This window comes from Oryx dammah, unplaced genomic scaffold (assembly GCF_014754425.2).
Source record: "Oryx dammah isolate SB20612 unplaced genomic scaffold, SCBI_Odam_1.1 HiC_scaffold_10, whole genome shotgun sequence".
NCBI lineage: Eukaryota > Metazoa > Chordata > Mammalia > Artiodactyla > Bovidae > Oryx > Oryx dammah.
The window spans coordinates 81,803,913-81,831,837 of NW_024070194.1; the positions used below are offsets into that span (position 1 = coordinate 81,803,913).

The 27,925-nt window shown below is 43.3% G+C and overlaps 1 protein-coding gene across 2 annotated transcripts in view; it reads right to left on the reverse strand.

Moving 5' to 3' along the window:
* PLCB1 (phospholipase C beta 1) overlaps positions 1 to 23,094 on the reverse strand; it is an 858,386-nt gene extending 835,292 nt beyond the window's left edge. The window contains exon 1 of one of the 2 annotated variants that reach the window (XM_040248321.1): positions 22,961 to 23,094. In XM_040248321.1, coding sequence (XP_040104255.1) covers positions 22,961 to 23,059 — 99 coding nt within the window. In that variant the 5' untranslated portion in view covers positions 23,060 to 23,094. The remainder of the gene's footprint in view (positions 1 to 22,960) is intronic. The other variant, XM_040248322.1, reaches the window with a different exon arrangement.
* Between the last annotated feature and the right edge of the window lie 4,831 nt (positions 23,095 to 27,925).

A 27,925-nucleotide genomic window follows, 5' to 3' on the forward strand; every position in this document is an offset into this window, starting at 1 on the left:
ATGCATATTACAAAGCAAAAACTGCCTGCATTGTAATTACAATATTTAACATTTCTAAAATATGTGTTCTTTTCTTTTGGCAATTTTCACAGAGGCATACCATCTGCACCAAAAAACACATGTCACTGGATATGGATTTTTATACTGAAACACTGAGGTCTTTGCAGGGATTGCATTTTTTTTAAAGAGACATAAATAACCAGTTTATTCCAACTTTTTCATATACATTATAACTGTGGTATGTCATATCCTCTTGATCAAAAAGATCTGTAATAAATTTAGAATGTGCAGAGATAATTTTGGAATTTGGGGTTATCTTCCTGATGGGTAGAGTGGATCTAAGGATTAGTGTAAATGGTAAAATTTACTCTAAGAGTCAGGTCAACTCCTAACTGCAGGCCACCCCTTGGGCTCAAATCACTGCCTGTGCCCTCCCTGTACCTCAATTTAAGCAATAACAACTGGGGAAAAAAATAAGATAATAATCATACCTCCCTCAGAGGTTTTTAGTTAGAATTAAATTTCATTCCAATCGCAAAGAAAGGCAATGTCAAAGAATGCACAAACTACCGCACAATTGCATTCATCTCACATGCTAGTAAAGTAATGCTCAAAACTCTCCAAGCCAGGCTTCAGCAATACGTGAACCATGAACTTCCAGATGTTCAAGCTGGTTTTAGAAAAGGCAGAGAAACCAGAGATCAAATTGCCAACATCTGCTGGATCATTGAAAACCAAGAGAGTTCCAGAAAAACATCTATTTCTGCTTTACTGACTATACCAAAGCCTTTCACTGTGTGGATCACAATAAACTGTGGAAAATTCTTCAAGAGATGGGAATACCAGACCACCTAACCTGCCTCTTGAGAAACCTATATGCAGGTGAGGAAGCAACACTTAGAACTGGACATGGAACAACAGACTGGTTCCAAATAGGAAAAGGAGTATGTCAAGGCTGTATATTGTCACCCTGCTTATTTAACTTCTATGCAGAGTACATCATGAGAAATGCTGAGCTGGAAGAAGCACAAGCTGGAGTAAAGATTGCCGAGAGAAATATCAATAACCTCAGATATGCAGATGACACCACCCTTATGGCAGAAAGAGAAGAGGAACTAAAAAGCCTCTTGATGAAAGTGAAAGAGGAGAGTCGAAAAGTTGGCTTAAAGCTCAACATTCAGAAAATGAAGATCATGGTATCTGGTCCCTTCACTTCATGGGAAATAGATGGGGAAACAGTGGAAACAGTGTCAGACTTTATTTTTGGGGGCTACAAAATCACTGCAGATGGTGACTGCAGCCATGAAATTAAAAGACGCTTACTCCTTGGAAGAAAAGTTATGACCAACCTAGACAGCATATTTAAAAGCAGAGACATTACTTTGCCAACAAAGGTCCTTCTAGTCTAGGCTATGGTTTTTCTAGTGGTCATATATGGATGTGAGAGTTGGACTGTGAAGAAAACTTAGTGCCGAAGAATTTATGCTTTTGAACTGTGGTGTTGGAGAAGACTCTTGAGAGTCCCTTGGACTGCAAGGAGATCCAACCAGTCCATTCTGAAGGAGATCAGTCCTAGGTGTTCTTTGGAAGGACTGATGCTAAAGCTGAAACTCCAATACCTTGTCCACCTGATGCGAAGAGTTGATTCATTGGAAAAGACTCTGATGCTGGGAGGGATTGGGGGCAGGAGGAGAAGGGGATGCCAGAGGATGAGATGGCTGGATGGCAATCCTGACTCAATGGGCATGAGTTTGAGTAAACTTCGGGAGTTGGTGATGGACAGGGAGGCCTGGCGTGCTGCAATTCATGGGGTCGCAAAGAGTCGGACAGACTGAGCGACTGAACTGAACTGAAATAGGGTAATTTGGGTAAAGCACCTGGATCAATTCTTGGCACATAAAAATATTTATTATTATTGTAGTAGATTATTGTAGTAACTTTTAAAAGTTGAATTATTAAAATATTAAATGATTATCACAATGATTATTTTTATTGGGGTAAATATATATATATATATATATATACACACACATATACATATATAAAATTCGCCATTTTTAAGTGTAAGGTTCATTAAGTTCATTAAGCAAAGTATTTAATGTTTTCACACTGCTATGCACCCATGACCACCACCCATCGCCAGAACTTTTTCATCTTTCCAAACTCAAACTCCACACTCAATAAACACTAACTCACCATTCCCTCCTTGCCCCAGGCCCTGACAATCACCATTTCTGTGCCTATGATCAGACTGCTCTTTGGTAACTCACATAAGTAGCCTGGTGGGCTACAGTCTATGGGGCTGCAGAGTGTCGGACATGACAAAGCAACTAACACACACACATAAGTAGAATCATACAAGTATTTTTCCTTTTGTATCTGGTCGATTTCATTCAGTATAATGTGCTCAAGCTTCATCCATGTCACAGTAGGTGTCAAAATGCCCTTCTTTTTTAAGACTGAATACTCCTCAATTATATGGATATATCATTTTTATTCACTCATCCATCGATGGACATCTGGGTTGTTTTCAACCTTCTCTTATTGTGAACTATGCTGCTATGAAAAGGGTCTACAAATAACTGTTTGCATCCCTGCTTTTAATTCTTTTCCATATATACTCAGAAGTGGAATAACTGGATCATATGATAGTTCTATATTTAATTTTCTGAGGAACTGCCATTATGTTTTTTCCTGACATTCTTAAGATTCGTACTTAATGTGCAGTCTGAAAATATCCTTTACAAGGCTTGTGCTTCTGCATAGAACTTCAGCTGAAAATTTTAAAATTCCAAAATTATTTCTAAATGTAAAAAAAAAGAAAGACATTTGGAAGCAAATTTGATATTATAATGCAAGAACAATTTTTAAAACATTTTAGGCTTCTCCTATGAGATTACATGCATAAAAGTTCAGAGAAATATTTCCAATAAATCATAGCAATATTTTCAGTTCCATTATATCACCTACTCTTCCAGAGTTGGGCAAAATAAAAATTTCCATCAGACTTCACAGAACACACAACCCCATTCCCAGGTAAATTTGCAATTAACCTGTAGATGTAACTTCTCATTCTCATGTCAGTTCCTTTTCTTATCAGAGTGTCTGACAAGAGTATTAGGTAAGATTCTAATCAAAATCTTGGTGACAGTTCACTGCCAGGATTCCAGACAATCAAATACTTAAAGTTAGCAGAGTAAAACTACTAAAATTTATATGCTGGAACATTGTGTTAGGCTGCCTTGGTGCCCCTGATACTGCTATTTCTAGCTTATTCTTTCTCCTCCTCCAAAATTAAAGTTCCTTTGTTCAATATATTTTTGACCTCACTCTTCCTGCCACAGTTCTTCTGCTAAATGATCATTTATCTCGGCTCTCTGCCTACTTCTTCCATAATCACCTCTAACATTCCAAGATCAGCTGGGACTTGGCATTCTTGTCATGCAAAGCAGGATCTTACCCAGAAATACATGAATATCCACTTTCAGTTCCACTGGTTTTTTTCCCACCTCCCACATAGCAGCAAGTGTCTATTTTCTCCCCCCACTGAAGTAGCCACTCAACCCAGACCTCAAGTATTCCTTTTTTAAATTAACTTTTATTGGCACATAGTTGCTTTACAATGTTGTGTTAGTTTCTACTGTACAGCAAAATGAATCGGCTCTATGTATGTGCTCAGCTACTAGGTCATGTCTGACTCTTTGCAACCCCATGGACTGTAGCCCTCGAGACTCCTCTGCCCGTGGAATTTTCCAGGCAAGAATACTACTGCCATTTTCTCCTGGATCTTCCCGACCCAGGGAGCAAACCCACATCTCCAGCGTCTTCTGCATTGCAGACAGATTCTTTACCACTGGGTCACCTGGGAAGTCAATGTATACATATAACTCCTCCCCTTTGCATTTCCTTCCCATTCAGGTCAACACAGTACATTAAATAGAGTTCCCTCTGCTATGGAGTATGTAGCCATTTCTCCAAAGAAGACATATAGGTGGCCAATGGACACATGAAAAGATGCTCAACATTGCTCATTATTAGAGAAATGGAAACCAAAACTAAAATAAGGTATCACCTCACCCTGGTCAGAATGGCAATCATCAAAATGTCTACAAACATAAGTGCTGGAGAGAGTATGGAGAAATGGAACCCTCCTGCAATGTTGGTGGGAGTAAAAATTGATACAGCCACTGTGGAAAACAGTATGGAAGTTCCTTTAAAAATTAAAAATAGAACTATCATATGACCCAGTGATCCCATTGCTGGGCTTATACCCAGAGAAATGCATAATTCAAAAAGACACACGCATCCCAATGTTCATAATATCACTATTTATAATAGCCAATTTAGGAAGCAACCTAAATGTCTATAAACATTTAGGAAGCAACCTAGACATTTAGGAAGACAACCTAAATGACTCGCAACGGAGGAATGGATAAAGAAGTTGTGGTACATATACACAACAGAATATTACTCAGCCATGAAATGGAATGAAATTGTGCCATTTGTAGAGATGTGGATGAACCAGGAGAGTGTCATACAGAGTGAAGTAAGTCAGAAAGAGAAAAACAAATACTGTATATTAATGCATATATACATTAGAAGAATCTATATGGAATCTAAAAGAAATGGTATAGATGATCTTATTGGCAAAGCAGAAATAGAGACACCAGATGCAGAGATCAAATATCCTTAATTGTCAGAATATCTGCTCTAGTTTGAAATTTGAAATACATGGCCATCCTTCATTTCCAAGGCAACTGCAGCATTTCACTGCAGAATAATGGAGATAACTCTCATATGGTCTAGTTTTTATTCTTTCTCTATCAATATCTATATGTCTATTCCATAGGACAGTGATTTTCAAACTTTTGGTGCATCAGATTTACAGGGGGTCTTGTTAAAACACAGACTCCTGAGCCCTTTCTCTGAAGTTTCTCATTTAGGAGATATTCTCAAACTAGAATAGAGTTTGAGAATCTGCATTTCAACTTAAGTTTTCAGTGATGTCAGGAATACAATGAGGCAAATGCCAAGAAGCACCAGTGAGGTTAAAATGTAGAAGTCCCTGTTTCTTGTAAGTTAATGGCTTATATCTAGGAATTCAACTTTAATTTGCTTATTTAAAGTTATAAGGTATTTTTCCAATAAACTTCCACCTTGAAAAGAGGAAAATTAATAAACACACTGTCTTAAGTTAGTAATTGTGGATAGTGTACAGTAAACTTCTATGTACCTCTCTTTCCTTCTAGAAACCATTTCACTCTCAACCCTATTGCCTCAAAAGTGAAATGTATTATAATGACATAAGAAGCTGCTGTTTTACTATTTACATGAGTTCCCAAAAAAGATTTTAGGTCAAATAAAAGACAGTCAAGGAACAAAGTAAAAGGCCTCCACAAAACTTCCATTTGGAAAAAAAAAAAAAAAAAATGAAAGCTAGTACAGCAAGAAAAAATCACTGGAATCAATATTACAATCAACAAAATCCTGTGATAGCTGTATTTGCTCATGATTTGCTCATCAATGGGCTGATATAAGGGCTTCTCAAGCGGCTTAGTGGTAAAGAATCCACCTGCCAAAGCAGGAGACATGGGTTCAATTCCTGGTTTGGGAAGATCTCCTGGAGAAGGAAATGGCAACCCACTCCAGTACTCTTCCCTGGAAAATAACTATAAAATAAATTACATATCCTGGGGTATGATCTATAAAAATACTGAATCAATATGCTGTACACCTGAAACTAACATAATAAATCAACTATACATTAATAATAAATAAATCAAATGTCTTAAAGAAACTGGTAAGCAGTGACAAAATAGTCCAAACTCCCTCCTGATACCAGAATATTCTTTACAAAACTCCCTGACCAAATAATAACAGACACATCCTAAACATTTTTGTCTGAGCTGCAGTTTAAACTTTAAATGGATTTTCTCTTTTGATATTTATAAAATTTTAAGAGGTAGACACTGTTATTATCCTCATTTTACAGATAAATAGACTCAGATTTAACTTAACTAACTTGTCCAAGGAAATCTAACTAAGCTAGTAAGTGTAGTACTGGATTAAACCTTTAGGACAAAAAAAAAAAAAAAAAACCTTTAGGCCAGACTCTACACCACTGCCACTCACTGCCTTTTCATTATTGACCAGCTGAAGAGCTTTTCTTGACATCTAGTTTTCTAATCATCCTCCATGAAATGTTAATATCACAGATGTTCTGAATATTTATTTAGATGTTGTGTGTATACTGTGCTTTATATAAAATAAAAAGAGTTAAGCTTTTTACCCCTCAAGAACCATTTTTCACTTCTTTGGAGATGATTTGGTCCCAATTGAGAAGGCATGCTCTCTACCTATGCTGCTGAATATGGGCTCACCTGAGACCACAGAGCATTTGAAATGTGACAAGTTTGGCTAAGATGTGTTATTATATTGATTATACATTTAAATCAATGAAAGTGGGAAAGCATTAGTCGCTCAGTCATGTCAGAGTCTTTGTGACCCCACAGACTGTAGCCTGCCAGGCTCCTATGCCCTTGGAATTCTCCAGGCAAGAATACTAGAGTGGGTTGCCATTCTCTTCTCCAGGGGATCTTCCCAAGCCAGGGATCGAACCCAGGTCTCCTGCATTGCAGCCAGATTCTTTACTGTCTGAGCTGCCAGGGAAGCCCATGAAAATAAATATACTGGGTTAAATAAAGTATATTGCTAAAATTAATTTCACCTGTTTCGTTTTACTTGGTTTAATATGGCACTAAATTTTTTTAAATTTCCAGTGTGACTTATTTTATATTTCTACTGGGCAGAGCAGCTCACAGTAAGTATCCTCCTTAATAGGGAAATCTTTTTCACAAGTAAACTTGGTCAGATAATTCTAGCTAGAAAGCTTCAGTACTTTTGATGTATGTATGCAGCTACCATTTCGTTTTAACATCTTAGTCCAAAGTCTAGTTGCTTCCAAGAGTCAATTCTTCAAGTATCTGAATAGAACCAATACGCTGCTGCTCTGAGCTCTCCTTTACCAGGCCAGGTGCATAATGAACTGAATTGCCCCTCTCCAAATTCATATGTTCAAGTGCTATGCAGTGCTTCAGAGTGCAACCTTATCTAGAGACAGTCTTCACAGAGGTGATTCAGTTAAAAGAATTTATTAAAGGTGGGCCCTAATTCAGTAGGATTGGCATCCTTATTAAAAAAAAAAAAGAAATTTGGACCCAGACACATACAGAGGGAAAATGACGCGAAACACAGGGAGAAGTCAGCCACCTACAAGCTGAGAAGAGAGGCAACAAGTCCTTCCCTCAGGGTCCTCATGGGGAGCCAACTCTGTCAACACCTAATCTCAGACGTGCAGCCTCCAAAACAATAAGAAAATGCATTTCTGTAGTTAAAGTCTCTCAGTCCATGCTACTTTATGGACACCTCAGAAAACTGATATAAGCTGTAACCTGAAGGCTGTAACCCATTTCGCCTTTTGTCAAGGGCCAGTCCACAGCCCCACAGCCCCCACTGTCAGAAAGCCCACCCACCGACCGCGGCTGAGCATGGTCCTGACTCCACGGTGAGCCCACGTCCTCATGCTACTGAACAAGAGAACACAAGCAGCAAGAGATGTGTGCTTCTAGACCAATCAATGCTTCAGAGTCAGCAAGCGAAAAGAACCGGCCATGCTCTCCAGGGATCACCCTAGACTTGCCTCAGACAAGCAGCAGAGCCAAAGATGGAAAATACATATATGATGGGGAAGAGTCATGTGAGGGAAAAAGAATTCCTAGGGTCACAGAAAATCAGATGTGATGCCCAACAAATGTCAGCCACGCAGCCCTGACTATGAGATACACATGCACACACACACAGACACACACAGAGACACGCACACACACACACACAGACAGACATGCGCGTGCACCCACACACACAGAGACACACACACAACAAAGGTGTTCTTAGATGTTTGAGTATGAGACTAGGATCGGTGAAGTAAACCTAGGTGCAACAGCATGCATTAGAAGCTTTTCCCTGGGGTCTGTCCAGTCTGAAATTTCCCAAAGAACAGGAAAGCCGAGGAGGGAAGAAAGTCCAGGATGGAGCAGGCAAACAGTGGAGAGAAGCGCCATTAAAATAACTGCCGTTTACTGACAAGTATAAAAATCTCTTTTAAGAAAATACAACAAACCGTTGAGAGCATGCACCTTCAAATACCATACAAGGTACTGCAGGTCTGTACCAGGGATTCAGGTGAACATCCGGATTCCCCCATCACCCAAAGTGCCCATTGTTTAGTGGGGGCATCAGATGAGTAAACCGATCATTTCAGGAAGATACAGATATGGGTCTGGGGGCTGTGAGGCGGCATCTCGCTGGTGGTTTTGTCACATTAATGCACTTCCCTGATGGCAATGACAAGTCACGAGCACCTTCTCACACGGCTGCTAGCCAGGGGCACGCGCATGCACATACGGTGGCCCAACACGTTTTGTATATGGTAATGTCCTCTTTCCCGCTCTCTCTCTGTCTCTCCCTCTCTTTGCCTGTGCCATACAGCATATGGGATCTTGGTTCCCCAACCAGGCATCAAGCCTGACCCTGCAATGGCAGCACAGAGTTTTAACCATTGAAGTATCAGGAAGGTCCTGGCTCAACACTTAATCAGTTAAGATTTAAATCAGTGGTTTACATTTTAATCAAGGATTCTGAACCAGGGCAGTTTTGCTCTCCAGGGAAATGCTGGCCATGCCCAGAAACAATCTTGGTTGTTGCACTGGCAGTTTCTTACTGGCGTCTAGTTGATACATGCCAGGGATGCTGCTGAACATCCTACAGTGCACAGGCCAATCTCTTTAACAAATAATCATCTGGCCTCAAATGGAAATAGTGCTGAGGTTGAGAAACATAACTTAGTGGCTTCACATTGCCTTCATGATAAAATCCTGCAATGGCCTACGCAGCATATATGCAGCCCCTCGCCCTCTCTCCTCATTATCCGAGCCATTGAGCTCCCCATTTGCTTATTCTTCTCTGTCCTTCAAAGTCCCCTGTGCCCTCCTTCCTTGGGATGCTCACCAGTGCTGTTCCTTCGACCTCACACACTTCCCATCCTCTTGTTAGCTGAAGAACTACTTATAACTCAGGTCTTCCCCTACACAGAATCTCTCTAGGGACTCCTTCCAAGCTTCTTACACTCATTTGTATTTTTGCACTTTTTTCTGTAGTACTTAGCACAATTAGAGTGACATCCCTTACCTCTATTTGCTGAGCATCTATCTCCCCTAGCAGAATATCAACTCCCTGAAGATAGGAACCAAATCATTTATCATCATCAATCCACAACACTAGCAAAATGTCCAGCTTATAAGAGGCATCAATACACATTGAAAGTAGGAACTCTGAACAAAAAGGTGGATGGAAGGAACCTGCAGAAAAAGAAGTAAGGTCGATTCTGAAAAATATCAGCTGGCAAAATATCACCTGCCAATAGCATTGGCGAGAGAAACTTCAAAGCAGTGGCAAGGGCAGAACAAGGCTCCGGCGGACAGGTGGGAGGGGAGGAGAGGGTGGGGGCAGCGGCATCTCCCTGCAGAGGAAGGGAGGAGGAGGAGGGCGGCAACTGCAGAGGAAGGTGGGCGGAGGACTCTGCTGGAGTCCACGCCAGCCTTTGTGGGACTACAAGGCGTATTTCCATGTTCTTAGAAGAGCGGCAGCAAAGAATCTTTCAGACACTGTCAAAGGGGAGGATAATTATGAATCCAGGAGCCAGAGAAAACAGCAGGCATGGGCCCCTGGACACGGAGAAGGTACGCTGCTTCCCCAGGAACAGAAGAGAAGGCAGGACCACGGAGGTGATCCAAGTCCCTTGAATTAGGAGTGGGGAAGGGCATACATCAATATTATTGTCCTGGTAACTTCCATTCCCTCTATACAGAAGAAAGTGTAGGTGGAATTTTTAGTATAAATAATATTTTAAAACTATGTCTTTTACTTGATATTTTTCTCATTTTAGCAGTAAAACTCACATATTTGATTTTCTCCTTGTGAATCATTATCCTGATAGAGAGGATGTTTTCACAACCATCAGTCTTTTGTTCATCACTCCCAACACTTCTGAGTTTCTTTAAGGGCAATTTTCCTTGCAAAATCTGGGTAAATGTGTATCTTCCTCAGAAAACAGAAGCCGCTGGTAACATCCAGAATAAGAGATGTAAATACACTAAGCATCGTAATTTTCAACCAATATTAAATCACAATTGAGTGCACACTCAACCTTAAGCCGTATTTCGCCTTCACAGGAAATGTGTGCCTGTGACAGCAATCTACATGCTGACAGTAAACGCTTTGCTTCTGGAACTCACATGGAGAAACAAAAGTTAAGAAGGCCACAGAGGGAGATTTCAGAGGGAATGGAAAGATGGACCCAGCACCATACGCGACATGGCATGAAAGGGTCTTGGGAGCGTGACTGTCCTCCAGGTCTCCCTAAGACCACCTGCCTCCCTTCCCAAGAACCCATTGTGAGGGAGACACACACTAGATGATTCCTTTATTCTACAAACATTCCCTGAGCACCAAGTCAGGGCCAAGCCTCTGCTTTGTCCTAGGGAAAGAAGATGAGTAACACAGAAGCCCTGGTCCAGTTAAGGTATCACCACCTCCCTGGAGGTACGTTCCCGTCCTGGCAGCTTATATCTGACCTCTCAGTTGACACCACCTTGAATTCCAAGTCATCCTGCCCCTTGCCTGGGGTCATGGGGCAACTTCTACACTTCCCTCATGCCCACCTTATCTTCCATCTTCCAAGATCAAGTTTCTTATAGGAAGCCGTGGGATCAGTCTTAGGGGAATCCAACAGAAGACAGCATTTGCAAGTATGTTTGGAAGAGAAAAAGATGGAAAAGCACATGTAATGAGTCTTGTTAGATACAAAGTGTCACTTATTAGGTAATGAAAAAATGACCTTTGCTTTAAACACCATTCTTAAATATCTTTCCACAAGCATGTTTTATACTGACTAAGGTAGAACATTTGAAGACTAGACTCTTTGTGCCTCAGAGCAGCAATGACGTTTTCCTACATTTCCAAGTCCTATATTGTATAATAAAAATGGACTTTGTGTGAACATCATAGAATATTGCAGCTGTTTATGAAGACACTAGCAAAGAGGGATGAATTTGCAAGGATCTCAGCCTCATTTGTATGAATCCTAAAATCAGGGGGATTCTTTGGAAAAGTCAGTGAATCACTTTCAACTTGTATTCATTTGAATTCTATTAAAAGTCTTTTGTTACCCAAAGGTTCCTGTTTCGAACCTGTTTGCCACAGTAGACTGGAAAGTGAAGTTGCTGAGTCGTGTCTGACTCTTTGCAACCCCATGTACTGTAAGCCGCCACACTCCTCTGTCCATGGGATTTTCCAGTTTAGAATACCAGAGTGGGTTGCCATTTCCTTCTCCAAAGACTGGAAGAGGCCCATAATTTAACCTAAAGACCGGACTTTGCCTCTAACTAGTTGTGGGCAACTTGGGCAACTCACCACCCACTAGCCCCAGCTGACATCTACATAAAATAGGAATAGTAACACTTCAATGGCAACCCACTCCAGTACTCTTGCCTGGAAAATCCCATGGATGGAGGAGCCTGGTGGCTGCAGTCCATGGGGTTGCAAAGAGTCAGACACGATTGAGCAACTTCACGTTCACTTTTCACTTTCATGCATTGGAGAAGGAAATGGCAACCCACTTCAATGTTCTTGCCTGGAGAATCCCAGGGACGGGGGAGCCTGGTGAGCTGCCGTCTATGGAGTTGCACAGGGTCGGACACGACTGAAGCGACTTAGCAGCAGCAGCAACACTTGATCTTTCCCTACCACTTGAGGTGGTCTTGATGACTGAATGGGCATGACTATAAATAAACAATGGCCTTCCCAATGGCTCAATGGTAAAGAATCCACCTACCAATGCAGGAGACATAAGAAACAAGGGTTCAAACCCTGGGCCAGGAAGATTCCCTGGAGAAAAAAATGGCTGCCCCCTCTAGTACTCTTGCCTGGAGATTCCCACAGACAGAGGAGCCTGGCGGGCTGCAGTCCATGGGGTCACAAAGAGTTGGACACGACTGAGACAACTTAGCATGCATAAATAAATGATAGTGGTTTGTAAATATCAGGGCCTGTTATTAGGACTCACTCTCAACACTGAACCCAGGGGCAGTATTATAGCAAAACTCATTATACTCAAATGTAATATTGAAGGAGAAAATTACATAGGCTGTGTGGATGATTATTGCATGTCAGGACTGAAAGTCACGGAATCCTAGAACTGTAAAAGGCCATGTTGGGCAGGTATTAATAAAGGAAACAGAAATCTCTCTGGAAGCTTTGTACACAAAGGAGTTCAATCACAGGCACTTGATGGCATCATTAATAGGACCGGAGAAGCAGGCTTCAGGTTGGGCCTCTGTGAATGACCCCAGAATGTGACACGCTGAACCTAGAGTGGAACTGCTGCCTCCACCCCATTCAGAAAGGTGAGAAATCAAGACGAAACTCCTGAAGTCACACACACAGCAGCTTAGCTGAAGACAAAGGAAGAGTAATCCGAGAACAGGGAGCAGCCATGATGGCCGCCAGCTCTCTGCAATCAGACACAGGGAAAGGACACAGAAGACAGCACCTCTTCCTGCAGCAACCCACGTGTCCGCAGAAACAACTCAGAGACGGCAGAGAAGGGGCCTCCTTCACAGATCAGCCTTCCACATCCCATACAAGTGCATCGCATACTAGTGGGGCTGAATTTATAGCCAAAATAGTAGATGCTTCCAGGAAGTCCAGTAAATATGGCTTTAGATTCCCAGACTCTGTATTATAAAAAGTCCCACAAAGAGGATGAGGGGATGGATGCTAAGTGACATTCAACCAAACAGCACACTTAACAGAGAGTCCTGGTCAGCCTCCTTCATCATTTTTTAATCGACTGGGCCACTTGCTGACTTGCTCTGGGGTCTTTCTTTTTCAGCTTATTTGGCCTCTTCTACAAAATGAATCAAATTAACTTTCCTTTACCTATTTTATAAACAAGTTTCAAAGAAAAATTGATTTTTAACAGCAAAAAAGATTTTTTGCTGAAAATAGATTTTCTTAATCTATGTATCAATGTTATATATAAATAGCCACCATGACTAGTTTAGATAAGCACTTTGCTAACTAATTTGTTCTCCTTGAACTTGTTTATAAAACTTCACTGTGATGAAAAGAAAAGAAAAAAAAAAAGAGCAAATATTGTGAACTAAAAAAGTCCTTGCTCAAGAGGGAGGGGATATATGTGTATTTGATTCACGTCATTATATAGCAAAAACACAACATTGTAAAGCACTTATATTCCTATTTAAAAATAAAAGTAAACAAAAGTATACTTAGAATTGGGCTTCTCAGGTGGTGCTAGTGGTAAAGAACCCGCCTGCCAATGCAGGAGACAGGTTCAATCCCAATCAGGAAGATTCCCTGGAGGAGGAAATGGCAATCCACTCTAGCATTCTTGTCTGGAGAATCCCATGGACAGAGGAGCCTGCCAAGCTACAGTCCATAGGATTGCAAAGAGTCAGACACAACTAAAGTGACTTAACACACACACACACACACACATTTGTAATTAAGAAAAAAAAAAGAGTCCTTGAAATGAAAACCATATGTAGGATGCTTTTAATTGCCCTTTAACACTAAATTTTTCAAAATTTTATATAATGATGTTTCTCCATTGATAATAATTTTATTGATAAATGCATATAGATTTAATCAACATCAATTATATTTCAGCATATACCTAAGCATTTTTCAGAAAAAAAAAGAATAAATAAAAATTTCCCCAAATTGAAAATAACATGTGAAGAAAATAATAAAATCAAATCTCAGAGTGCAAAGTGGTCAGAAGGGAACTTGAAGAATTCTCCGAGAGTCTAGCTTTCTTTATATTCTATTTCATTTACTTTATTTTTTTACAGAATCGATGGCATCCTTAGGGTCTCGTGTGTAAATCTCAGAAACACGTCCTAGCTCCTTTCCTTCATGCAATATAGGGGCACTGGCTCTGACTGTGGGGTCTGATAAGGAATAGATGGGGAAAGGGGAGCTTTATGTAATCTCTCTGAGCAGATGGAATTTATGATAGGATCCAGAAAGGCTGAATAGACCTTCTATTAACTCCAGTAACAGGAAAACTAAGGTCTTCAGTTACAAAAGATTTGTCATTTAGGTGGAGACCCAGAGTGTTAGTTAACAATTCACAATCAATCCCATTCCATTTTCTACCGGCACTCCTTGTTCATGATAAAACGAAATGATCCTGATAAGAAACAGGTAACCATAGATAACAAAGCTTGATATAAAAAAAGCAAACTGTTCCTGGCCCATTTAAACAGTTATTGCAGGTAAACATCATTTGAAGGTATTTACTGATAGGATAAAACTTTCCTGGGAAGGATTGGAGATATGCTAATAGCCAGAGTAAATTATCCTAATGTACCACACATAGGAATATCGGGTCAGGAAAGATAAGAGAAAAACTACTAGAGAAAAACACATTCCAGAAACAGCACTCTACTACTATGCTTTGCTATGCCAATAAAAGCCTATAGGCATTAAATTTCCTTGCTCAATTACCAGAGTTTTGTTTAACTGTTTTCTCCTTGGAGGCATTTACCTGCTTCACTTCCCAGGCTTTAGGACAGATAAGGACCTAATCAAGGTCCATCTAAACCCAGGATAAGTCATTTTTGTTATTGCTGAAGAAGGTCCTAAAGCAGTAATAAAAGTGCTTTAGGTTTTTGTTTTCATTGAAAATAAAAAGAAAATAGCTTTCTTAGATCAAAGAGAGGTAACACCAACCTATAGGGCTATAAGTCAGAGGAGTGGGTATGTGGGGCTGGAAGGGAGCGCTCAGGAGCTCGTAGGGGAGGGCTGGCAAGCAGTTTATCTCAATCTGATGCTGATCACAGCATTCATTTGGTGAAAACTGATCCAGCTGGACACAAGATTGACAAGTTTAACTTCATGAATGTTACACTCTGATCAACAGCTTGAAATAGGTTTATTGGCTCACTTTGGAAAAGTGATATTCTTACACTTAAGGCTGCAGTAATCACTGTCAATGAGAAATTCACAAAAGCTCTTTGGAAATGAAAAGTGGACGTATCTGGGCATATTTAAGTGACAGTTTAGAGGGCTTCCCTTGTGGTTCAGCTGGTACAGGATCTGCCCACGATGTGGGAGACCTGGACTTGGCCCCTGGGTTAGGAAGACCCCCTGGAGAAGGGAACGCTCTTCACTCCAACGTTCCACGGACTTTCCGTGGGGTCGCAAAGAGTCGGACGCGACTGAGCGACTTTCCCTGAGAGGGCACCCGCCAGCCCTCTGCGACTAAGCTTGGATCCGCCATCTACCGACCAGCACGGTTTCTCCCCTTTCTCTCACGCAGCTTGCTCCGAGTGAGTGCTGCTGACTGCCCACCTCAGAAACCTTCCCGTCTCCTTCCTCATTAATATCGTCAGCGTCATCTTGTCACCACTTTGGAAACTGCAAACTTCAGATTCTACATAATCTGAAAGTTCTAACTGAGCTTTTGGGTAGGATGTTGGGAAAAGCGCAATATACTACTAAGGTTTTTTTTATTATTGTTACCTCTTTTAGCTGTGGGTTTTCTGGTGCAGAGGGCAGAGTGGTGTAGAAAGGAGAGGGTGTTACTTGTTTCAGTTCTTCAGCCTTTTTCCCAAACAGTGTGCCCAGTCTAGCAATTATGACTTTCCAATGTCAGATTACTCTTGTGACATACAATATACAATGTGAGATTTACATGTATCTATTAATATATAATTTTTTCTTGCTAAATCACAAGAATTTTGTTAACTGTTTCCTCCTCCTTCTGGGCATCAAACCTGTATACTTATTCTGTGTGTGGGCGTGGGAGGGTATATATTAAGGTTTTTAAGTAGAAATAAAAATTTAGAACACTTTGGAAACTGACTTGCTTTAAAGAAAAAGAGTGCTGATTTTTATATAGATTTTCTCTAAAATACTTAATTTTTCAAAAGGGTAAAAAATGGATTTTTTTTTCCATTTCAAATTATAAAGCATGAGAATCAAAATATACATTAAAGGAAATGGAAGAAAGGTCTAGCCCCTCCCACTTGGAGAATAAAACTGTCATCCAACACATACTGACCACCTTGATAAAGTTCGTGGCCCTCTAACTATTGGGAGACCATCCCTTTTCCCAGGTGGCACTAGTGGTAAAGAACTTGCCTGCCAATGCAGCAGACACCAGAGATGTGGGTCTGACCCCTGGGTTAGGAAGATCCCTGAAGAAGGACATGGCAACAATTCCACGGACAGAGAAGCCTGGAGGGCTACAGTCAGGGTCACAAAGTCGGACACAACTGAAGTGACTTAGTATGTAGACATCACTTTAAAAAGATAGTTTAAGAACCTACTATATAGTACAGGGAACTATACTCAAAGCTTTGTGGTGACCTAAATAAGAAGGAAATCAAAAAAGGAGGGGTAATCATTGGAAAAGTCCCTGATGCTGGGAAAGATCGAGGGGAGAAGAAGAGAGTTTCAGAGGATGAGATGGCTGGACGGCGTCACCAATACAATGACCGTGAACTTGGGCAAACTCCAAGAGATGGTGAGGGACAGGGAGGCCTGATGTGCTGCAGTCCATGGGGTCACAGAGTTGGACACAACTGGGTGACTGAACAACAACAACGACATATGTAAACATAAAGCTGATTCACTTTGCCGTACAGCAGTAAAAACACAAAATTGTAAAGCAACTATATTCCAATAAAAATTAATAAAAAATAAAATAAAGATTAAAACATACTTTATTGAGTGTTGTGTGTCAGGCACTACACAGAGCAGGGCATGTACCTTTGCTCTTTTAATGGTACCAGCTACTCTGTGCAGCAGGAGATAGTACAAGCCTCACCTTACACATGAGGAAAATGAGGTTGCAATGCGTTAAGCTATTCATCCACAACTGAGCTCTGAATTTGGAGGGTGAGAGTAGAGAAAAGGAAACAATCAAATGAGCAGGCCTTTGTTTGTGGAACAAAGACACAGATCTTTAAGAGGAAGAATGGGCAAACTTAGAAAACAAATTTTCAATGACCCATTAGAAAGCATAACGGTGCACTTGAAAATGATTAGTCTGGGGCAAATCCAGGACTGGGAAACCTTTGCCTTTCCCTCCACACCCTGTCCAACATGGAGAAATGAGAGGGGTCAAGCTCATAATCTCCCAAATTCCCTAGCTGTGATGGGGAAAGTAACTCATATCTCACAGACCTCTCTCAAATGCCCAGTCCTGTACACACACCTCCTACCACCAAAGTCTGTTCAGATACAAATGCAATTAAAAGCAAGGTACATCCTTTCAAAACACTGATGAGACAAGTCGCCACCGTAGGTTAGTTCCTTATCTACTGGCCAAGCTCTGGACAGCAAGGCCTGGCCTTGATGTTCAACTATATATACCTATACACCATTATTCGTTGTTCAGCTGAGCTACTTAAAATCCTAAAAGGTGATGCTGTTAAAGTGCTGCAGTCAATATGCCAGCAAACTTGGAAAATTCAGCAGTGGTCTCAGGACTGGAATGGGTCAGTTTTCATTCCAATCCCAAAGAAGAGCAATTCCAAAGAATGTTCAAACTACTGCACAATTGCACTTATTTTGCATGCTAGCAAAGTAATGCTCAAAATCCTTCAAGTTAGTCTTTAACAGTCTATGAACTGAGAACTTCCAGATGTACAAGCTGGATTTTTAAAAGGCAGAAGAACCAGAGATCAAATTCCCAACATCCACTGGATTATAAAAAAAGCAAGAGAATTCCAGAAAAACATCTACTTCTGCTTCACTGACTATGCTAAAGCCTTTGACAGTGTAGATCACAAAAAACTGAGGAAAATTCTTTAAGAGATGGGAATCCCAGATCACCTTCCCTGCCTCCTGAGAAACCTGCATGCAGGTTAAGAAGCAACAGTTAGAACCGGACATGGAACAACAAACTGGTTCAAAATTGGGAAAGGAGTACGTCAAGACCATATATTGTCACCCTGCTTATTCACCTTATATGCAGAGTATATCATGTGAAGTGACAGGCTGGATGAATCACAAGTTGGAATAAAGATTGCCAGGAGAAAAATCAACAACCTCAGATATGCAGATGATACCACGCTAATGGCAGAAAGTGAAGAGACACTGAAAAGCCTCTTGATGAAAGTGAAAGAGGGGATTGGAAAAAGGTGGCCTAAAATTCAACATTCAAAAAACTAAGCTCATGGCATCTGGTCCCACCATTTCATGGCAAATAGACAGGGAAAAAAAGGAAACAGTGAAAGACTTTATTTTCTTGGGCTCCAAAATTACTGTGGATGGTGACTGGAGCCATGAAATTAAGATGCTTGCTCTTGGAAGAAAAGTTATGACAAACCTAGACAGTGACATCACTTTGCTGACAAAGGTCCATATATTCAAAGCTATGGTTTTTCCTGTGGTCATGTATGAACGTGAGAGTTGAACTATAAAGAGAGCTGAGCACCGAAGAATTGATGCTTTTGAATTGTGGTGTTGTTGAAGACTCTTAAGAGTCCCTTGGACTGCAAGGAGATCCAACCAGTCCATCCTAAAGAAAATCAGTCCTGAATATTCATCGGAAGGACTGATGCTGAAGCTGAAACTCCAATACTTTGGCCACCTGATGCAAAGAACTGACTCATTTGAAAAGACCCTGATGCTGGCAAAGATTGAAGGCAGTAGGAGAAGGGGACAACAGAGGATGAGATGGTTGGATGGCATCATTGGCTCAATGGATATGAGTCTGAGTAAGCTCTGGAAGTTGGTGGTGGACAGGGAGGCACGGAGTGCTGCAGTCCATGGGTCACAAAGCGTCAGACATGACTGAGCGACTGAACTGAAATGAAACGATTCATTGGAAAGACTGATGCTGAAGCTGAAGCTCTAATACTTTGGCCACCTGATGTGAAGAGCCAACTCTTTAGAAAAGACCTGATTGAAGGTAGGAAGAGAAGGAGATGACAGAGGATGAGATGGCTGGATGGTGTCACCGACTCAATGCACGTGAGTTTTAAGAAGCTCTAGGAGTTGATGACGGACAGGGAAGCCTGGCGTGCTGCAGTCCATGTGGTCGCAAAGAGTCGAACACGGCTTAGAGACTGAACAAGAACAGTTGTTCAAAAATGGAAATATTTCCATTTGCCCCTGGAGACACTGGGGACCCCCAGGCCTTCCCATGATTGGGCAAAAGAAAGGTTAATACCTGGCCCTAATGGAACAGGATATCTCCAGGACCCCGTTCCAGCTCCACCCCCACTTCCTGTCTGCTGTGATTGGTTCACTCCAGTGTCAAAGCTTTTGACTACCACTCTTAAAGTGTCCACAGCCTCACCATGACATTGGTAGGTAGCCAACAGACTATGTGGGCATTGCACCCTCTGAGTGACATCTTCTGTTCTATGTGGGGGTCAGGACAGCAGGACTGGTGACTGTGGTTCTTTAGCCACTCAAGGAACAAGGGAGAATCTCTTCACAATTCTAAATAGCCCCAAATGCATCATTTTCAAATGTACCATTAAACTTTCTAATGGGTTATTGAAAATCTGTTCTGAGTTGCCCATCCTTACTCTTAAAGATCAGAGAAGAGGGTTTACAATCGTTAAGTGAGGTCAGATATTTGAGGTATTTTAAATTATTTCCAGCATTTACATTTCCTTGTTAGCAGATGGGGCACACCCTTGGGGGAAGGGGGCAGCATGTATTTCCCAAAGTCAGAGCCAAAAGGAAAAACACAGCAGCCTCCCCTGCTCAAAGGCAGGAAGTCAGACTAGACAGCCTCTCAAAACGCTTCTCTGCTTCCTTTCCTTTTCTAACACTCCCACTAGAAGCAGATGAAAATGCTGAAAACGTTTCATTGACTATAAGAAATTCAAAAGAAATGCATGAATGTGAGTTAACTCAACCTGGGCATCAGAGACCTTTCCTAAAATATCCCAGAAGATCTAAAAAGATTATCCATGATTATGTTACTGAGGTTGTTCTACCTCCTGCTGCTGCTAAGTCGCTTCAGTCGTGTCCGACACTGTGCGTAGGCACAAAGGTAACAGTTGGAAGAATTCTCAAAATGCAAACACAGAGATAAAATGAAATCAACAAACCAGTGGAAATATATGCAAGCCAACAAGATTATGCTCTCTACCATACTTTCCAAGTTTGTTTGTTTGTTTTTCCCACAAATCTTATCTCAGTGGTTTCAAAGTGTGGTTCCCCAAACCAGTAGCACCAGATCTCAAGATCTGGTGAGAAATGATCCTATTCTCAAAATCCTATGAAAAATGCAGATTCCCAGACTCATTTCAGACCTTCTGAATCAGAAATTGATGCTGGGTCCCAGTGGTCTGAATCTTATAAAGCTCTGCAGATGTTTCTTGAGTATGCTCAAGTGTGAGAAGTACACTATCAGCTACTGCCAACTTTCAGACGAAACAGGTAGGAAAATGTAGCCCTCAGTCTGTGCAAGACCCAGCAAAGATTCAGAGAGGTTAAGTGACTAAGCTAAAGTCACACAGCTGACTGGTAAAAGAATCAGAAGGTACTCACGGACTGAAAAATCTAGTTCTCCATTGTCTTCAACACACAGTCTCACGAATATGCAATATAATTAGCCAGATAATCAAAACTGGTTTTATCCCAGAAGAACAAACATGAACTGGGAAGAGGAGAAGGGTGACATCCAGGGAAGGGAAAAACCATCCTAAGAAAGTCTGGGTTCTCTCACTCCACAGATCACCATGGAGACCAAGAAGGCCAAACAAGGAACTTGAATTGCATTCTAGACAACTTGACTAGACATCATTGCATTCTAGATAACTTGACTCCTGGGTGCAGCCTGGGTTCTCGCCTTTGAAAAATCTGAGATTCCACCGGCCCTCTCCTTAGTCCCCACAGTCCTCCTACAGGGCCGTCCCAGAAACTCACTGTTCATTGCTCAGAGGGAGCCCTTCTTAGCGTCTGCAGGCGGCATTCAACTAGCAGGCTCTCTAACACTCTCCCTGCATCCCTCACTCTCTATATCACTGGTCCTCTCGAAATCATTTTTTTCTCCTTCACCTAGGCTATAAGATCTGCTAAAAGGTCAGCAGAAGGGTTACTGCTTTCTGTATCACACCAGGCTCTAGTCCAGGGCCTGGAATTAGTAGGTAAGAAAGAAATATGTGTGACATAAATGCACATAATAAAAATTATCTACCTGGATGTATCAAAATGCGTTTCTAAGGAAGACCGTCACTTCCAGTGACACTCATATTTTCTTCCAAAGACATTGTGGATCATTACTTAAAAAGCAATTTAAAATCATGGCTGTGAATAAATCCAGAACTTATACTGGAATATCCTTCTCTATCCTGCAAAGTCTCTCTCTCTCTTTTCCTTCTACTTTTCATTCTTTTTCTCACCAAACCCATCATCACATCAGCTCTCTATCTAAGGATCTCCAGAAGGGCAAGATTGTTTTATTTGTTGTTGAACTCCATTGTCTTTGTTTCTCCTTGACACAAATAAAGCCTTTCATCTGTGGCTGAACTTATTGTTTAGATTCTACTATATTCCATTTACACAAAACATCCAGTCATTAGACTAGGACAGAGGAGAAAGGTGTAAAGTCCATAGTAAAAGGTTGCCTACAGCATTTAATAATTGGTATGAGCTTTCAGGAAAGCTGTGGACTCATCCTCTAAGTCCCGTTGGCACTTCCAAAATACAGACACAGACCAGCTCTGCTAAGTAATTGGATTCTCTACCTGGAATATTTAAATTGTTTTCAGACACTGGAAAATGTCTTAAGGAGATTAAAGAAAAATACCCTGGAGAATAACAGACTATAATTTACTAGGTGGAAAATCTTTTCAACTAGAAAAGATTCTCCTATAATTTCTCCTGTTTAAGCGATGCCTTAGTCATTTGGACCTAACTATCCTTTGATCCAGCGGCTCAAGGATCTACGGACTGACACCTTGAATGACACTCGAGGCATAAATCTAGAACTTATTGTTCTCCATCTGAAGATCCCTACGTATACAACAAAATTATTAATTTAAATGTTTGAAAGCAATGGGGGGATTCATTTTAAGTCCTAGGGTCCAGGGTCACTGGAGATCCGGGGCTGGACTTTTGCCCGTCCTGGCAAAAGATGAAGGTAAATCGAAGGAATGTCTCGTGTTCTATGTCTATTTCGAACTGAAGACTCAGCCAGCTCCGTTCTCAGAAACTCGCCTTCCCGTGTAGCCTGCAGGCCCAGCGCGCCCCGCTGACCCCTCAGTGACCCCCTGTGCCCTCCCCCGGTGCGTCCTCCCGACCCTTCTCGGGGCCCTTCCCTGCGGAGCCCAGAGCTGAAGTTTGGCATCACCAGCCACCTGTCGGCTGGGCTGCCGTGTCCTCTTGCCTCTGCCGCGTGGACACCCAGAAGAGCGCTAAGAGGTGAGCCACCACTCAACAGTTCAGCCTCGGGGCAGCTCCTTCTCCAAAGGGGCCAAAGGAGGTGCCGGTCGGGGGCGGGGTGTGCATCTGCCGGCGGAGAAGGGCGCTACTTGTCCACATCCCAGCGACTTCCAGCGGGTGCCAACTTCAGCCTCCCCACTTTCCAAACTCTCAGGACCAGTCACCCGGCAACACCGGCCCCTCCTGCGCTTCTGCTCCACCGGCCCCAAGATCCCAGACCCTCAGGGGGCGCCGGTCATACCCAGCCCGGACGCCCAACTGCCGACCCAGGGGCCCAGGAGCGGGTACCCAGCGCCGCCGTCGCGCGCCCCGAGGCCCGGGCGCCCGTTGCGTAACTCGCCCCCGCCCCGCCCCCGCGAGCCGCCCGCCGCCCGCGCCCCCGCCGGCCGCCCCCACTTACATCCTCCCACTTGACGAATTTGGTGCCCTTCTTGAGGCTGTCGGACACGCACACCGGCTTGAGTTGCAGCGCGTGCACTCCAGGCTGTGCCCCGGCCATCAGGGCTCATCGGGGCTCCGGGCGACCCGGGCGCGCGCGGCAGGGACGGGGCGCGGGGCGCGGGCTCCTGCCCGGCTCCGGGGGCGCTCGCCTCCGCTCCGCGCCGGCCTCGCCGGCCTCCCCGGCCTCCCGGCCTCCGCACCGCCTCCCGCGAGACTCAGCAGCCGGGGCGCGCGGGGGCGAGGCGCCCGACCATGCCCGGGCGGGACGCGGGATGTGGAGCCTCGGAGGGAGGAGAGCCGCCGAGCGGCAGCCCGGGCTGCCAGCCGCCGCCGGGAACGGCTCCTCGGCCCCCGCCGGGTACGGCTCCTCGGCCCCCGCCGCCTGCCGGCGCCGCGCTCAGCACATCCTCCCGACTCGGAGGGAGCGCGCGAGTGACACACGCCCGGCGGCACCCCCCCCCCCACTCCCGGCTCCTTCCCCTGCCGCTTCCCGCCCCCTTTCCCCGCCGCTGCGCTCGCTCCGTCCCTCCTTCCCCCGGCGGCTTCCAGCCCAACTTTGCGCGCTGGGTCAGGCGCCGGGAAGCGGGGATGCAGCGGCACCTCCCGGCGCCTGGGCCCCACTGCAGCCGCCGCCTGCGCCGCCGCCCTCTGAGCATGCCCCGTGCCCGGTGGCGCGGTGCCCGCGCTGCCGGGGGTCAGGGGGCCCGGGTTCCCGGGGGCTGGCTGAGGAGCGGGCGCCAGAGCCCTGGGTGTCTCTGGGTCCAAACGGGGTGGAAAATGGAACCGTGGGGAGGGAGCGGAGAGGCAAGCCACAGCGTTTCTCTCGAGCTGAAGCTCTCCAACGCTGACCACACACCAGCTCTTTGAAAAGACAATTATTATTTATTAGTAGAGAAGGGAGCAGTTGAGAGGCTTGGAGTGAGAGCTCTTTGGGGAAAGCTCGCTGCGCCTGAGAGTTTGCAGCGCCCTAGTCTTGAAGCCCCGGCATCCGGTTGTTGTGCTTCTGAGAAAGCAAGCCCGTTCTACGAGAAACAATGCTTTTATTTCCCAGGATGACAGAAGGCCCCCGAGTGAGTGTGTGTGCAGTGCGTTTGGGGGGGGTGTGTGTGGGGTGTGTGTGTGGTATGTGTGGGTGTGTGTGTGGGTGGGTGTGTGTGTGTGACAGACAGCGGAAGAAAGAAAGGTGTCTTACAGATAGAAACTTGCTCATTTAGGAACACAGGGGTAAAGATGCTTTTTGCACTTATTCAACAAACATGGCTTATTTCTTTTAAAACAAAGAAAGAGATACCCCCTTCAGAACAGATCAGATTTAAAAGACATGTAATACCAGTGGTTGAGAGGGTGAGGAGGAACTGGAGATGTCATCCATTGCTGCAGAGAATATAAAATAGTAAATCCACTTGGAAAAGCAGTTTCTTATGAAGTTAAACATTTACTTATCACAAAACCCAGAAGTTCCACTTCTAGGCATTTGCCCATGATAAATGAAAATGTGTCTTCACATAGACTTGTTCAGTAATGCTCATAGCTAGCTTTCTTCATCATACCCTAGAACTGAAAATCACAAATGTCAGTCAACAAGTAAATGGATAAACAAAATGTGGTATGTCCAACTATGGAATAGTATTCAGTAATTTAAAAAAAAAGGAATGGGCATACCATCACACAGACAAATCACACAGACTCTAAGCCTAGCTGGACACAGTATTCTACATAGAGTACAGTTCTATTTGAGGGATTCCAGAACAGGCACTCAGTCTGTGTTGACACAAGGAAGCTGCCTGTGGCCAGGAGTGGGCAGAGATTGACAGGGAAGGAAACCAGAGGACTTCTGAGAGTGATGGAAATGTTCTATATGATGTGTGTACACAATACAGAATTGTAGAACTGTACAACTAAAATGAGTATGTTTTATTGTAGGTAAATTATATCTCAATAAAGTTAATTTTAAAAATCAAGAAACAGAACATGAACAAAGAAGGAGAGAAACAGTCTTTTCTCTTAAGTGTTTGTTCTTTCTTCCTCTGCCGCTGAGGCTTCCAAGACCCAGTGTTTACAAACTCGGTCAAAATATTACCCAAAATATGATGGGGAAATTTGCTATTAAATACGTCAGTGCATTCAAAAACTATGTATTGATTAGCAGCTGTATGCTAGACGCTATGATAATCACCAAGGATAATCTGGTGAACGAGCGTCCTAACTCCTGCTCTCTTTTGGGTGTTTTGGCTGATCCATCGAAGCCAATTGATGAAAGTGAAAGAGGAGAGTCGAAAAGTTGGCTTAAAGCTCAACATTCAGAAAATGAAGATCATGGCATCTGGTCCCATCACTTCATGGGAAATAGATGGGGAAACAGTGGAAACAGTGTCAGACTTTATTTTTCTGGGCTCCAAAATCACTGCAGATGGTGATTGCAGCCATGAAATTAAAAGACGCTTACTCCTTGGAAGGAAAGTTATGACCAACCTAGACAGCATATTCAAAAGCAGAGACATTACTTTGCCAACAAAGGTCCATCTAGTCAAGGCTATGGTTTTTCCAGTGGTCATGTACGGATGTGAGAGTTGGACTGTGAAGAAGGCTGAGCACCGAAGAATTGATGCTTTTGAACTGTAGTATTGGAGAAGACTCTTGAGAGTCCCTTGGACTGCAAGGAGATCCAACCAGTCCATTCTAAAGGAGATCAATCCTGGGTGTTCATTGGAAGGACTGATCTGATGCTGAAGCTGAAACTCCAGTACTTTGGCCACCTCATGTGAAGAGTTGACTCATTGGAAAAGACTCTGATGCTGGGAGGGATTGGGGGCAGGAGGAGAAGGGGACGCCAGAGGATGAGATGGCTGGATGGCATCACCGACTCGATGGACATGAGTTTGAGTAAACTCCAGGAGTTGGTGGTGGACAGGGAGGCCTGGTGTGCTGTGATTCATAGGGTCGGGAAGAGTCCCACACAACTGAGTTACTGAACTGAACTGAACTGGAAGCCACTTGCTACAAAGAATCTCTTTAAAGACTGACTTGTTTCATTTTGATCATATGTCCCTAAACTGAAACCTGAGTATATTGTCCAAAGACCCTCTATCCGTGGCCTTGGCTTGCTACATGCAGAAAGCCCCATCACATTCTCACATTGCTCGTCTCTGCTCTAGAAAACAGCAATACAACTCCACTGGCAGCATTCTGCCCTTCTCAATTGTGCTTATAATTCGTCCTACCAGGCTTGTTCTTCTCTCTTTTCTGTTATTCCTCCACTGACTGCCACAATCTCACAGTTATCTACTGAAAAGATTAGTGGTCTATCAGGCTTTACACCAGAGTGACATAGGAAGGTAAGACAGATCAGAAATATGCCCTCTAGAAGAGGGGTTTGGAGGATTAGAAATAGACTCTAGGGTAAGTGAGAAGATAGACTCAGCCTCTTCGTGGTGGCCGATTACATCATCTCTCTGTATTCCCTGTCCCTCTCTGTATCCACACATTTTGTCATGTAACCTTATAGTGACCTGTGTATTCATGCCACTGATATTGGCCAATGAGAGGTTAGAAGACGTGACCTAAGAAAAGGTTTGAAATATACTCGTGAGGATGGGTTGAAGTATACTTGCCCTCTGGGATTTCTGATTATTGCCATGAGATAAATGTGTCTCAAGGAGCCATATGGGGCAGATGTAGGCCCGACCCACAGCCTGAAGGCAAATCCAGTAGAACCCATCTTAGGTTTGCCAGAACCTAGCCACTGCAGACTTGTGAGCATGACCGTATATGCTCACTGTTGAGTCTACCGAGCTGGCCAGGGACTGTGGGATCATTTGTTATGCACCGTTACTGTAGAAGTAGCTGGTTGAGTCATCCAGCTAGTATTCCTGATCTTTCCCAGCTATTGCTTGTTGCTGTGAATGTAAGGAGAGTAAAGCTGTAGAATTCTGAACAGTGTTTGGCTTCAAGACAGACATGGACTGTGGGAGCTTCTTCTGCCAGCAGAAGGATGTAGTTTGATCCAGGAGAGCTGTGGGATAACCTTCTTCAACATGTAAGATGAGGCTTGAGGCAACTTGTTTTGACTCCCTCATTTTCCACACCTCTGCTTAAGATACAAGACAGAAGTAGTTCTAAAGGTGGGGATTTTTGCCATGCAAAAGGTTCAGCAAGAACATCCAAAATTGTGTGAGCCAGGCCTATGATCCACCAAGTTCAGTGCTCTGTTCTGTTTTTAAAACAAGAGAAAGGTCTGTTTTATGTGAGAGTACAGAATTGCCCTCAGGAATGTTCGCCTTGGGGAGTTGGCAAAGCTAACCATTATTGAGTAGTCTCCATATGCCAGGGCACTGGGCTAAGCACTTCCCAGATATTCAACAGCATAACACTTCCTGTGCAACAGCAGCCTCCCACCCTCTTTTCCTTGGTAAGCAAACCATGATTTGGTCAGGTAGCAATGTGTTCAGGGAAGGGGGCTCCTCCTCTTCCCAGGAAATGAACTCTTAGGTCTGTTGGTCTAAACCAATTATAGAATCACATTTCTCCTTCTCTATGGTTGGTTTAGAAGGCCATTAGGAGAGCCGGGTATGCCCAGTGGATTAAGGGAGATAGAGTGTGTTCCTCTCCCTGACTCTTGTCTGTCTCCATCACCCTGTTAAAGAGGACAGCCAAGTAGAAACAGGCAAAGCCTGATCAGTCCTTCATGAGACTGTTAACCCTTTCAACATCTCTAGAATTCCTGGTAAATGAGGCACTAAGTGTCTTTATTGCTTAAGTCTGGGGCCGTTTTATTGTTATAAAATTGAGACTTGGAGAAGTGAATTGACCTGCTTAAGGTTACCCAACTTGGAACCAGGTTTGAGACTTATGATCTCTGACTTGAGAACTTAACTCTTAACCACCATGCTAGGCACCTCTAGAACTAACAACTCAGACCTGAGTA